Raw genomic sequence first — 15,363 nt, 5'->3', positions numbered from 1 at the left:
TGTCCTCTATTGTCTCGATAATTGCCTCCCCAATGTTGAATTTTCAGTAAATGTACTGTAAACTGTGGGGTTATGACTAGACAACTATCACCTGTTCTCAAGAGTTATTATTATTATTTAACACATGACATTTTCAAGAGTTGTTTTTAATTAAGAGCCCTGATAGTGCAATGGTTAGAATGCAGAGTTGTATGGCTAACTCTGCTCATAGTCTGGAGTTCAATACTGATGGGTTTGAAGTTGACTCCATCCATAAAATAAGGAGCCAGATTGTTGGGGGCGCTATGCTGACATTGCAAACTGCTCAGAGAGTGCTGTAAAGGACTATGGAGTGGTATATAAGTCCCCCCGAAAATACGTCAGGGGCTTATTTTCTTTTGCCCCATGAAATATGCCCTTGGGCTTATTATCAGGGAGGGCTTATTGTTTTGGGGCTGCCGGGCGGCTGCTCCCTTGTGAACTGGCTCCCGAAGAGCCAGGCACAGCCTCAGGGGTGAAGCAGCCATGAGGTAACCATGCTCACGAGCAGCCGCCCGGCAAATCCCCTCTCCAGCCGGGAAGAGCGCCATTCACTGACCTAGGGGGTAATCCCTAAGGTGCCAAGCCATGTGGCGCTCTGCCCATCCTCCAGCTCCCGCGGCTTGGCACATTCGGGATACCCCTAGGGTAGTGCATGGAGCTCTGCCCGGCTGGAGAAGGGGGTTGCGCAAGCGCCTGTTCCGCCCGCAGCTTCACCAAGCCCTTGCGCAGCTCTCCCAGGCCACCGCCGCTGCCCGCTGCTGCCCGCTGCCGCCCGCCGCCACCACGCTCCGAGCATAACTTCCAAACACCAAAACTCAGGGCCGAGTCTTCTAGCATCGGCCACTCTAGGAGTGCTCTCTATGGTGGGCCGGCTGCTGGAAGACTCTGTCCGGAAGACTCTCTGTCCGGCAGCCGGTCCACCATAGAGAGCACTCCTAGAGCAGCCGATGCTGGAAGACTCGGCCCCGAGTTTTGGAGTTTGGAAGTTATGCGTGGAGCGGAGCGGGGCGGCGGCGGGCGGCAGCAGGCAGCAGCGGCCAGCGGCGGTGGCCTGGGAGAGCCTGGCAAGGGCTTGGCGAAGCTGCGGGCGGAACAGGCGCTCGCACAACCCACTTCTCCAGCCGGGCAGAGCTCCATGCACTGACCTAGGGGGTATCCCAAATGTGCCAAGCCGCGGGAGCTGGGGGGCGGGCAGAGCGCCACATGCTTGGCACCTTAGGGATTACCCCCTAGGTCAGTGAATGGCACTCTTCCCGGCTGGAGAGGGGATTTGCCGCGCGGCTGCTCGTGAGCATGGTTACCTCATGGCTGCTTTGCCCCTGAGGCTGTGCCCGGTTCTTCGGGAGCCAGTTCACAAGGGAGCAGCCGCCCGGCAACTCTTCCCTTCAGCCAGGCAGAACACCACTCCCCAACCTAGCGGTATCCCGAAGGCGGCAAACAATGTGAGCGCTCCCCTCCGGCTCCTGCGACTTGGCGCTTTCGGAATAACGCTAGGTCAGTGAACGGTGCTCTGCCTGGCCGGAGGGGGGGGTTATTTTCGGGGGTGGGCTTATATTTTTGCCCACGCGAAAAATGTGGCAAGGGTTTAGTTTTGGGACAGGTTGTATTTTCGGGGAAACACGGTATTAAAAAGAATGGCAATATATTCAACTACTTTAAATATTCAAAGTTTGATATATCCTGCTTATTATTAAAATCAGGGATTATCTGGGCAATTTGCTTAGAAAAGCAAACGTGATAGTTAAAAAAAAGACTGAGACAAATGTTCAGTCACTGAAGTCACAAGAATCATTTATTTCACAGCTGTAACTGTCATGAGCAATCCAAAGGGAAGAAAATTAAGATGTCTAAACCATCTCAAATGAATCTTATAGAGTCAGTATCTTTAATATATAGCAGTTTCCATGTTTGTCTTCACATAGCCTTTTTTAAAGGGAAGGGTACTTTTGGATCTATGAAAATTCAAAATTAAGGCTGAATATGCATGCTACTCCCTATGTCTTGAAACACTGAACTCCAAGTAGCAAAGTCTTCATTAAGGACATTTTATCCATGGACTGACTCTATGCTGCACAGAATAAAACTCAATGGCTTCCAATATCTGTTGATGAATCTACAGGGTCTTCCTGTCTACTATATATTAGGTTTGTTTTTAACGCTTACATCTGTCTCGCTCCGCAGTTGTGCCTCATTTAAACCTTGTTCCTGGTTTGCTGTTTGATTCTTGTTTTGATTTGCCTCATAGCTTTACATTCCAGATTTGGATTTATTTCAAAGTGCTGCCTTGATTCAACCCTGACTCTTATTAAATGAAATCTAGTAACAAGACTGGGTCTGCATCTCAGTGGGATATTTAATGCAATTTCTTCTTTTGAAATTACTCCTGAAGATGATATTTTGCTTATAGAAAGAAATGTGCTGATACTTGAGTGTTCATTCCCAAGAGGCAAATAGCAACTTCAGGAAACATGATGCTAATCAAGACTGTAATAGAAGTAGAAAATTTTATGGCCCCTTACCTCAGGGCTATAGTTGTGAACTTTATTCACCTCCACCTCTGAAACATCAAAGGAGATCAGGATCACAGATTTCTACTCTGGCTTTAAATTAAGTCTGATTGCATAAATATGGAATTAATATAACTACACCACGAAATGAAAACACTTAAATGAGGTACCTATAAAAACACAGAAAACTGCCTACTATTAATTTGTGCCTATGAGATTATAAGAATGGGAATTCAGTTAAATATAATTCATATTATTCATTCTGAAAGAAATGGAGTCTTGGTGTAGATGTTTCTATCGTGCACAACTAAAGGGCACATTAATAAATTTTTATAAGAATTTTAGACATTTTTAAAAAGAAAAAGATGCAGTGTCTTCATTACAAAGAATTTTATACTTTCTGAAGTACTCACTCGCTTTCTCTCTGGCTGACTTTGTGTTGAAGACAGAGAGGGGGTTGTAAAGATTGAGAGAAGGTTCAAGGAAGGCAACTGGAATTGCTGCTACAAGAGAAGCTAAGCACTCACCAAGAGCTGGTCTTTGCCTACAAATGAGAGAAAATATTATTAAGGTAGGAAATTATCCTCCGTATTTTAAATCTTTAAGAAATGAGTCTATTTCTCCAAATCACATTGGAGTTAAGCCTCAGCTTTTGCATAAGAAATGTTTCGAAATGAAGTAGTGCTTCAGAATGCAATTCGAAACAGTATGTATTTTAAAATATCTTCAGAACAACGAAAGAACTGCTGTTGGTTGTTTCTGTTGCTTTAAATAAGGTATAGGTGAAATCCTTTTCTAATGGGCCAAACATTATTATTGGTGGCTTGGTATACTTATTTTTGTACTTTAAAATATTAAAGTACCCTTGTGGGATGTATAACTGATTTACTTTGATTAAAATAAAAGCCTTATGAAAAGAGTGAATAAACTCTAAATTATTTAAAAGCTGCTGATTGTTTCTTTTTATTGTTATATATTTCTGCAGAAAATGAGAAGAAGTTCAATGAGGGTTGATTTACCATTATTTCCTCAGTGATTCACCTATTTATTTTTTATAAATTCAAAGGGAGAAAAAAAGAGATCTTCATGTGAATTTCCACTTGAAATTTATTGCTGATACTGTTTGAGCAAGCTGTTCTGCCCATCTCATAAACTTTCTAAAATAAATTTGTATGATTCTTTTCAGTATTTCACAAATAACATTTCCTCTCATCTCTGGAACATTCCTCCCACCTTCTGTTCCTAGCATTAAGAATAGCTTTGTATTGCTATGATTCAGACCAAGGTTCCTGTTCTGTCCCGTGATTCTAATAAATATGCAGACACAGGCTTGGCTGTCTGCCACGACTAATTACAGAGATAAAACCACCCCTTGGCTAGGAGCAAAGAATGCTATCTTCAAGAAACCAAGATTAGACTTACGGAATGCTTTCTCAGCGGCTAGTAAAATGGACTGTTGTTTCCCACAAAGATTCCCCTCCCGTCGCTCCACCTATAAACTCTTTGGGAGGGACCACAACCTTAGCCAGCTGTCCCTACTTCCTTCTATGACATCTTCTCCACAGCTATTCTTTTCTCCTCTCAGCTCTACGCACACGCACATCAGGGACAACCTCCCTCTGTTCCTCTTCACTGCTCCCTGACTCAGATGCCACCTGGTGGCCAACAGGCCTCTCTAGTTCCTGCTCTGACTCCAAACACCCTCCAGAGTCTTCCTCATCCTCTAGAGCAGTCCCACAATGGTCTGAGCTGTCAGAGTCCACCAACAGCTCAGCCGGCCGCTGCTGGGCCACAACAGTTCCATTTTACTATAGTCTGTAAATCCACTTTCAATTTTCATCCCACATCTAGGATTTATAATATAAATTTTGTCTTGTAAGTTTGCATGTTGTACTTTATGAGATTAAAAATCCATGGGGATGATTTGGAGCCAGAAAATAGATAAAGCATTAAGGCTCCCCCTGATGCATGGCATTAGTGATGATAAGTTCCTGCAGTTTAACAGAAATATAAAGCTTCTGTGTGTGTAGTGCATTCAATAGCTAGCTGGGTCTTCCTAGCTTTTTCCTACAAAGGAAAATGGCATTGCTCTTTAACTGAAGTAATTCAAGCAATTGCACACTTTCCCCCCCAAGATAATTCTAAACAGAGGTCAGGACATAGTGTAAAAACAGTATCTTTAAATATTGCTAAATTCTATATGATATATGGCGAACCTATGGCATGTATGCCAGAGGTGGCACGCAGAGCCCTCTTTGTGCCCACAACGCTCGCCGTTGCCAACTGCACTTCCGGGTTTCGTTGTGCGCATGTGCACCAGCCAGCTGGTCCGGCAAGCGGGCATGCACGGCCAGCCAATCTCTTCCAGGTTCCATCATGCACATGTGCACTGGCCAACTGGTCTTCAGGCATGCGTGCAACAGAATCCAGAAATGCAGCTAGCAATGGTGTGCATGCACACGCAGCCTTAGGGTTTCGGTGCTCCAGTGCACACATACACGCTCCTGTTTTGGCACTCTGTGCCAAAAAGATTAACCACCACTAATATATAGACTTATTTTTTTCTGTTAAGAGGGGCATACTGATGTTTAGACCTTTTTTCCCCATTCTAGTAGAGCCATAGGTTATCCACCTATTGGTGGATTATTTATTAATTTGGGCACTAACTGCCAAAGTAATCATTATTATTTTCTTGAATTTCCATTGGATGTAATAGAAAATAGGAATAGGCACCTTGGGTGCAATCCCCAAACACCTGCAGCACCACTTGAGCATCATCAGCATTGATAAATTCTTCATCGGTCAGTTGCAAAGGGCAATTTGTAACAGCTAACATCATGCGGATGATACTTCTAACTCCATAAAACATCAATGGCTACCTATCCCAGGTTCTTGGGAAGGACCAGATAGGTGGATAAAAATGCCAAATCCAGTCTGAACATCTGGCTGACTGCAATAAACCATAAAGTTTATTCAGTATAGCTATGTGTAATAAAATGTGTAGATTTTATGATAGGGATTTGCAAAGGGCATTACATATCCTGGAAATAACATAATGTAGAGAGATTCTTGTTTATAAGGGATAAACTGGTAAATAGCACTGGTAAATTGAATGTCTACTTAAAACTAACTTTAGTAAAGCCATATATTGCTGGAGTACATGGTCAGATGGACCTGACTGAAGTTGGAGCAGTGTGATCTTGTGCAACAGAAAACTAGTGAAACTAATAAGAGTAAGAAGATACAAAAGTCTAGTTAGGATAACTGAAAGCAGAAGATGTGTTACCATAACAAGCCAGGAAAGGAACACCCTTACTAACAATTCTGAGGGACAGCTACTAGCCAGATTGGTGACAGTTGGCTTCAATTTTTTTTTAAAAAGACTACAGAAGAAAGAATTGTCTGATTCTCCCTACCCCCAAATATCTAATCTTTAAATAACAGACTAAAAAAGCTCTTAATGTTTTAGGACTATGTAATTATGTAATCCTGCCAACAAAATTTGCCATTTTCAACATCCTAAGGATACAATACAATACAATAGTAGAGTTGGAAGGGACCTTGGAGGTCTTCTAGTCCAACCCCCTGCCTAGGCAGGAAACCCTATACCGTTTCAGACAAATAGCTATCCAACATCTTCTTAAAGACTTCCAGTGTTGGGGCATTCACAACTTCTGGAGGCAAGCTGTTCCACTGATTAATTGTTCTCACTGTCAGGAAATTTCTCCTCAGTTCTAAGTTGCTTCTCTCCTTGATTAGTTTCCACCCATTGCTTCTTGTTCTACCCTCAGGTGCTTTGGAGAATAGTTTGACTCCCTCTTCTTTGTGGCAACCTCTGAGATATTGGAATAATGCTATCATGTCTCCCCTAGTCCTTCTTTCTCTTAAGCTAAACATACCCAGTTCCTGCAACCGTTCTTCATATGTTTTAGACTCCAGTCCCCTAATCATCTTTGTTGCTCTTCTCTGCACTCTTTCTAGAGTCTCCACATCTTTTTTACATCGTGGCGACCAGAACTGAATGCAGTATTCCAAGTGTGGCCTTACCAAGGCATTATAAAGTGGTATTAACACTTCACGTGATCTTGATTCTATCCCTCTGTTGATGCAGCCTAGAACTGTGTTGGCTTTTTTGGCAGCTGCTGCACACTGCTGGCTCATATTTAAATGGTTGTCCACTAGGACTCCAAGATCCCTTTCACAGTTACTACTACTGAGTAAGGTATCACCTATGATGATTGGGAGGTAGGGAATTACATTGAATCTAATATCATTTCAATGAGTCTAGAACCAAAAGTTTAAAACCCCATCAGTTGCCTAAATATAATAAAATGAATTAAAACATAGTTAAATATTAATTTATATATCTTGCATTCAAAATATTGTGCAATATTTGAGATGTTGCAAATTATATTTGGAGCAGTCTCATTGTTGATGCAAATAAAAGAAATGTTCGTCATAACCAGTTATTTTTATTAAGTACCTTTCAACATAAATGTTCTTTCCAGTCCCAAGAGAGTACAGACTACAAAGAATTCTGTAACATGAAATTTGGACATCATTTACTGAAAGAGAGAAAAAAAGAAATGTTATTGTATTCCTCTTATTACAAATGTTTCAGTCATTTTCTCTTACAATTTTCTTTCTTTCTTTTGAGACCATAAGCCTCAAGGAAGAATTTATCAGTTATGTATTTTTATAAAATCACTCTGGATGCCTTTCAGATTGCATGGATAATAATAATTATCAACTCAAATCGATGCTTTGCAGGATGAAAGCCTCTTCCTTGAGGGTCATGGACTACAAATGCAACTTTCTTGTTCATAGCATGTAGAGATAGATACAATAATAAGATAAGATAGATAAACAAAGTCTAATATGGAAGAAAAAGTATTTTATTAGCACCATTCAATCATTTTGGAATTATCTGAAGATTTGAGCCTTACCCAGGATTTGATTTTTATACAGATTTTAGACTTTCGGATAAGTAACACCACATTCATGCTTCCTTTATTACAATAGAACAATTGTAATAATAAAAAGCTAAAACATTAGAAGACTTACAAAGCAAATCAGTACCAAAATTATGCTGAGCAACATGTTCAAAAATGGATGTTAAGATAGGCAGCAGTGCCACTGTTGTATAGTTGATATTTTGTGAGACTCCTTTAATCTGAGTTCGGGAGTGGGTAAATTTTCCAAGTTTAAGGTTTTCTGATGTCTTCTCTAGATCTTCTGCAGCATTTTCAAAGAAGGCATGCAATCCTGCTTTAACCATCTCTGAACCAGATTTCATAACTGTTCTACAAGATAATTTTGAAAATGTCATTTAGAAAGCAACTCTCTGTATGGTTAAACATTATTTTATTAATTAATGCTTATTGGTTATTGTTTGCATTTATTCACACAATCTGTATTAATCCCAGATGGGTTTTATATGTTGTGTACATTAAAAAGCTGAAAAGTGATTTTATCTTTTATATATTATCATAACATTCTTACTATTTGGTAACTTTGCATTTAAGCTACGCGATTTCAAACTGCAACAGGAAGCTTATATGATTTAAGCGTCTCTATAAAACAGAATTCACAATTTGTAATCTTTCAGTGGGTAGAAATTGTAGAGAGAAAACTTGTAAAAAATATGTGTTACATCAGCAAAAACACAAAGGACCTAACGGCAATTTAATATCTAACAACAGAGCACTTCACTGATCCATGGAAATGAACTCTCGCCCAGGAAGCCTAACCTGTAATAAATGTGTTCGCTTTTATCGTGCTCTGAGACTGTATTTTACTTTATCTTGCTGCAGCAGCCCAATACAGCTTCTCCTCCTTTTACTATTGACTGGTAGGAATGGAAAACAGGAGTAAATAATCAAACTTACCTTGTATCTAGAGTCTGAGCTAAGATATGTAGGCAACTAACCATTGTTGCAGAATCACTACCTAATCAAAATAGAAGGAAATAACAACTGTTGCTCTTTAAAAATTCTCTACAAGAAAATTATTTTAAAATAAAATGTGTACCAAATGTATTTATACTAGGGAAACCTGCTATCCTACTCTAATAATGAGTTGCTATTTCATCTATGTACACAAACACTACTCAGATATTAATGCTTTCCTTTTGTAAATTTTTCCCATTAATATTTCTATATTTCAAGTATGGATAAGCAACTTCTTTGTAGCAGCCTTTTCACCTATTATACTAGTTAAAATCATTTTTAAAATTCCCTATGATAAACTCAGCATGTTTGCAGTGCAATCTAGTGGACTAATAGAGGGCCTACATTAAAGCTATTGAGGCCACATGTCATTTACAGGCTACCTATCTGTGATTTAAACTGTTAATAGACACATTACTCCTTCAAACAGGATTTTGTCATGGCATTTTATTTTGCATTAGCACTCCATATTTTTTCTAAAAAAATAAACCCATACCCTTTCCAGTAATTATTTCTGCCATGGTTAGCTACAAGTTACCTGAAATTCATAGAGGAACTATAAAAGTACCTCTTCTTTACCTTCTATCTGAACCTCTACTTCACATTCATATTCATAACCTCATATCCTTGCTGAAAAAAATACTTTGGCTTCCTATTCCTAGAGCAACGTAAGATACCTGATTGGGATTTATACTTTATCACAATGTTTGTAGTTAAGATGTTACTTCCTCCATTATTCATCATTCAGCTGGGCCACCCAACTTCTCCCTTTCCTCTATTTGCTTGAAATGGAGTACTTCCATCCTGAAATTTCATCAGGATGGAATAAACCTGCCATCATTTTTAAAAAAAATAAGTCCCATAAAAGAATTGGTATTTTATTCAACTTTAATACTTTGCTTTGATATTTTCCTTATTAGTAATTTTTTTCTTTGGGAAGAGATTATGGAGCGAGAGCCTTTCTAATAAGATTTACTACACCTCCCAATGGCTGCATAACATCTGGCATACTGACTTCTGAAGCACCATAAGATCACATTAACTTTGCCATAGGTATTCTGTGATTAGGCTGCAACAGCTTTTATTTTCTAAGTAAATCGTTAGATAGCAGACAGCAAGAAACATTAAGCCCAGGACTTGTATCAAAATCTTTAAATGTTAAATAGAACCCATAAGTTAATAATGGCAATGGAGCCACTATATAGTTTAATTAACTTCTGCTAAGACATTTCAGCAGATTGGATGGATAAGTACAAAGGAAAGTGACAGAACTAACAGAACCTGTTAAATGAGACCTAAACACTAGATTTAAGTAAAGTGAAGGTCCAGAAAGTCTGCACTATGACATTGTTTCAGTTGGGGCTGTTAACATAATCCATAAACCTCCGTAAAAATATTTTATCCAAACAGAATACGGATAAAATACATATGTAGTAAAATAATGCATTATTTTCTATTTTACAAATCAATCGTATAGCTTTCCTGTACAACAATGTACTTTGTCTAGTCAGCTGGAGACAGAATAATTAGGAAATAAAACATGTTTTAAAAGCAAATATAAACATTCGAAAACCGTGCAGCATTGTTCCTCTAATGGAAAGTGGGTGCATAGTGCTTCAACATAGAAAAAAATGACACTGTTTTCTCATAAATTGAAAAGCAACTCAAACTAAACTTCATACACTTTGAAACTTCTGCAAAACCATTTTTTTAACTTACCAAACAGTGAAATTCTATGTCTAACAAGAGCAGCAAGTTTGCAGAAAAGGCTAAAACAAACAAAATACATATATATATAAGAGGATGAAGCATACACAGAAACCATTTGTGTGGATAACAACCAAGCAAAAACTACCATATCTCCTTTTAATTTGAAAAACAGTTGCTGTAACTGTTTTTAGAAATACAATAAGCCTACATATTTTAACACCTAGAAAAAAGTAAATATTATTCTAAAAAAAACCCTCTATTTCCTGTGACATTTACTTTGTTAACTGTTTCTGAAGTTAAACAGTTTCTGCAATGCTATATACCAGGGGTGTCAAACTCGATGTGTCACGTTGTTGTCACATGATATATAATGACTTCCCCCCCCCCATTGCTAAACTTGGGGTGGGGGTGGCAGGCGCGTGATGCATCTGGCCTGTGGGCTGTGAGCTTGACACCCCTGCTATATACAATTATAATTTAAATAGGGGGAAATGATAAATTCTATTTTATTAATTCTATTTTTCAGCAATCAGACAATGTTAATTGTGAAAATGCTGGTATACATTCACCAAAATCCCATGGTAATTATTCATTAAAAGATTTTATGGGGGGGGGGGCATGGAGAGGAAAACACTGATAGCTGATACTTGTCATCTACTTTAAAAGTCTAACTTTCCAGGGGCAATTGGAGCCCATTGAAACCTCCACTGAGAGGAAGAACCACCTTATCTTGTATATATTTCGGAGAAGATAAAGGTCTCTGCTCAGTAAAGTCAAGTAAGACTGTGATGTATTAATAATTTGAATGCATAAGTATTTTATTCCCATTTGTGTGCCAGTATTTTCACTAATAATTTAATTTATTTAATGAAGATTTTAAAAACCTTAAGAAATGAAAAAAGAAAATAAATAAGAGATCTAAAGCTCAATGAAATGAATACTCACTGAGAATTTTTTAAAAATGTACTGAGTACTCTCTGTGTATTAGAAGAAAGTCTTATCCCCAGATTGCCTAAAGGCTGAATGGTTTATGGCAAAATGGTAGGAGAATCAATTCCATAAATATGGCAGAATGTAAAATTACTTTAGGAATATATTAGGTTCTTCTGTCAGCTTTACTCACAGTGATAGCAGCAATCAAGGTAAGGATATATCTAATCTTTAAATAAATGTCATACTGTCTACCTTCCTCAAAGTTAAAATCCTTTATTGTCAGATATGACAGTATAATCTTTAATGCCAGGTTTTTGAAAGAAATCTTACAAATTGTCTGAAAAGTGGTTTTGGAAAAAGAACTAGATGTTCTATAAGGAAAAAAAATTATATTACATACACTGTAGAAAAAAAAGAAGCAATATTTTTCAAAGGTCATTTAAAGCCTACATGTCTGGACAGAGGGTTTGAATTGGGAAAGTGAAAATTAAGGCAGGTTGGTTTGTTTTTGGTTATATTTTTGAAGTTTCAGATTGCAGATTTCAAATTAACTTTGGAAAACTTGCTCCCAGGAATTTTAAATCTTTAGGCTAAGGATTTTGTCTTTTATTGGAATTACCAGCTCCAAATATTTCAGCATAAAAAAATGATATTACATGAATACATTATCATATACTGTCCATTTACACTGTTCAATACTACGCAGTGAAATAAAATCAATATAGCATTTAATATAGCATTTGGCCCCTGTAAGCAGGACCATATAACTAAGTTACAAAGAGAAATAAAAGAATCCCCCTCCCCCACAATTTTAGTAAATGGTATTAGGTGCCATAACTGTAATTGAAATTAAAATTGCCCTTTGATGATACTTTATAATATATATAATATAATATAAATATTTATTTCTTAGCCGCACCCTCTCCCGAAGGACTCGGGGCGGCGTACAACAAAACATAGGAAATAAATATATCGACATACATATAACAAAACATATACCAAGACATATATACGACATATACAAGGAGGAGGTGAACTGATAGATAAAAACAAGTAAAAACACAATGTTTAAAAACCCCTAAATAAATTGAATGCAATTAAAATACCCCAAATAAGCGACAATAAATCTATTTATATGGTGCATTGTTTAGTCTATGTTATAATTGTGGTTGTACATCGAGAATTACCTCTGCAGACACATTTCTGTGACACAAGCACATTGACTAGAATCATATGCAACTAATTCCATTACTGATTCATTTAATGTACATTGCTATATACATGTTTTCTTTCTACATACCTTGCTACCATTTCTTTTTCTTTATTGGAAGCATATCCACTGCTACCAAGTGGTTTTGTTGGGGAAGAGAGGAAGTACAAGCAATGATTGGTGAAATACTGGTCAACTAATGGTAGCAGAACCTAAAGAAGTAAAGATGTATACAAACTGTAGAATATGACTATAAAATACCTATATAGAGTGATAGCTATTTCTCTACAGTCATTGTCTATGGAGATTCTCAGTTATCCACGTCAAGGTTGACTCCTTTAAGAATCATTATTAGATCTGTAAAAGTCACCAGAAGCCACAAGGGTAGGTCAGATACCAAGGAGCTGACTGTAGCTTTTTTAATGCACACATATGCACAAAAAATCTGGTTGGGCTTTTTAAAATGACATTTTGTAACAGCTCCCACTATCCTACAACATACTATACAAAGGCAGAGGCCAAGGTTGTCCATCGTAAACTATGATGGAGTCAAAATGCAACATACATGCACAGATATAATTATTACAATGCAACAATTATGTGTTTGTGTTGGGAGATTTTGTCATGAGTAGGTCATTAAGCATGTTATTTGCTCTTCTATGGCTCTTCTATGGATGCTTATAATGAAATTCCCAGCCAGGTTTTTCTGTGACTGGTTTTAGCCTGGATGTGTATGGCTTCCAGATTATCTATTCTGTATGAACTCTACTCATCCAATGAGATTTTAGAGAGTTTACCATGGGTCCATACACGGTCACTGTTATTGTCAGGAAGGGCAAGCCTTATCAGTGAAATTTCCCCTGTTTTTGGAACAGCCTCCCTCCAGAAATCAGGACAATGTGCTCCTCCTAGCATTGTGGGAGCCTGTGAAATCCTAGCTTTTCTAGAAAGCTTATGAAGAAAAAATTGACTGTTGGTTGTTTCTTCCCAAGGTTTTGGTGCCAAGTGATGAGTTTGGATGAATAACTTATGCTTGGATTGATTTGACTTATATTTTGTTATATTTAGTAGTTTTTAATCCTAATACTGTATGAAGGGGTATAATCAGTATTGTTTTGGCATGAGTAGCTTGGAACAAGTAAATAAATAAATGGATTCTGATGTGGGATGATGGGATGACTAAAATAAGGTCTTTTTGGTTATTGAAACTACTATAGGTGCATCAATTAATGCCTGAAGGAAAACAATAATTGTAGTAAGCCTGGTAAAGGTAGCCCTTTAGCAGACTTAGTACAGAAAAGACCAGAATCCACAAAGTGCCCTTCACTGAAGGAGACATGTCAACAATATGGGATCTTACATCGATAACAGATAGTAGAAGCACTTCCTGGTTTCAACAAAAAACAACAGAAATGGCCACAACAGACGAAGAACAGCTCAATCCATTATTGCTGGTCTGAACTTTATTAGTGATCAGAAGAGAATGGAGAGAGTTGAAAAGAGCTACACCTTCTGATAAAGCACAGACCCAATGAAAGACTAGAGCTCTGAAACATTCTGAGCAGTAACTGTGCTGATGTAGAATACATATGTTTAAATCACAAAAATTATGAAGAATGAGAGCTCTTCATTACAATGCCCTCTACACTCCCTGTATACTAAGCCAATTATATACTATGGCAGGAGAAACCCTATAAATACCAAATTCAAGTATTTGATATCTCACTGTAATCAATCATTAGCATAATGTATCTCAACACCATTTGTGCTCAACAGCAATCTATAGCACTATCACAGCATTACTTTCATGTATGCTTATGACATCTTAACTACCAAATGAATCAATGACATAGAACCATTGACAATCATAAGGTAAAGCTCAGCATAGAAATATTGACAATAAAATAAACTCTGAAAACAAATAATACTGGTGAAATTATGTTTTCAGTGGATCATTACTATTGACTATTGGCTTAAATGAAATACTTTGAATTTGAATTTGAATCACAACAATTTCTGTGTAGAACAGGGATGTCAAACTCATGGTGTTACATTGTCGTCACATGATATATCAAGACCTTTCCGAAAACGAAAGAAAAAAACTGCCAGCTGTCCTTAAAATCGCTTTCAACTTGGCTGGAGAAGCGTGACTGGAGGGAGGGGGATTCCCCCCCCTCGGACAGGCGGCTTTAAATCCTTTTGCTCTCGGCCCTAGAGGAGGAGGAAGGGAGAGAGCCAACTAATGATTTCACGTTCATAACGAAGGCGGATTTTGGATTTTAACTTCATAAATGAGGTGATGATCTGAAAACTTTGGAAGCTTTGTAAACTTTCTGTTATGCCTCTAAACCCCGAGGCTGGCAGGGCAAGATGGCACACTTCCATTGTCTTTATAAACATTGAAAACTGACTCCACCTATAGAAGTTCAGGCTTCCTGTCTTTGTTCTCCGTGACACTCAGACAAATCTCCTGCTGAATTGGATTTCCCTGGAACAAAGGACTTTTTTACTCTACTGCCAGAAGTAATTAGAATAATTTCCCCTCTGCTTGGACTCCTAGCCTCCTGAACTCTCTCGGCGGTTTCCCTCCTTAACTTCCTCTCTGTATTGACTTTGAACTTTTACTGCTCAACATAATGCCACCTAAGAGACCACCCCCGGGGAAGCCGGGCTTTGCTGTCTCCGCCCCAACATCAACAGTATCCAGTACATCCGGACAACAAACTTTAACATCACTGATGCAGCCCAAACCTGCTGAGACGGATTTTCAACAGATGTTCCAACAAATTTTAAAGGGACAGGAAGACATAAAAAGTGAACTAAAGGAGATGAGAGAGCAGCTTAAAGCGAATCAAGACCAGATGAGTAAAAATACACAGAGACTAGATCTTTTGGAGGGAGGGACAGCTGAGATGAGGGGGGAGGTGCAAGGGGTGCAGAAGGGGAACCAGGAGATTGAAATCCACCAAATGAAAACAGAATTTGAAAGAATGTCCTTTTTCCTTAGGTTCCAAAATGTAGTGGAGGCAGATGA

General features: G+C 38.3%; 1 protein-coding gene across 1 annotated transcript in view; it reads right to left on the bottom strand.

Moving 5' to 3' along the window:
• Positions 1-15,363, bottom strand: part of RYR3 (ryanodine receptor 3) — a 334,068-nt gene that overhangs the window by 98,691 nt on the left and 220,014 nt on the right. Inside the window, exons 60-65 of the mRNA XM_081937281.1 lie at positions 12,420-12,541; positions 10,196-10,245; positions 8,417-8,477; positions 7,593-7,831; positions 7,012-7,093; positions 2,942-3,072 (exon numbers count right to left, since the gene is read on the bottom strand). Of these exons, the coding sequence (XP_081793407.1) occupies positions 2,942-3,072; positions 7,012-7,093; positions 7,593-7,831; positions 8,417-8,477; positions 10,196-10,245; positions 12,420-12,541 (685 nt within the window). The remainder of the gene's footprint in view (positions 1-2,941; positions 3,073-7,011; positions 7,094-7,592; positions 7,832-8,416; positions 8,478-10,195; positions 10,246-12,419; positions 12,542-15,363) is intronic.

Source organism: Natrix helvetica (genome assembly GCF_964273705.1).
Source record: "Natrix helvetica genome assembly, chromosome: 1".
NCBI classification, from domain to species: Eukaryota; Metazoa; Chordata; class Lepidosauria; order Squamata; family Natricidae; genus Natrix; species Natrix helvetica.
The sequence above is the reverse complement of the archived record's forward strand: the minus strand, read 5'-3'. Positions and strand labels throughout refer to the sequence as shown.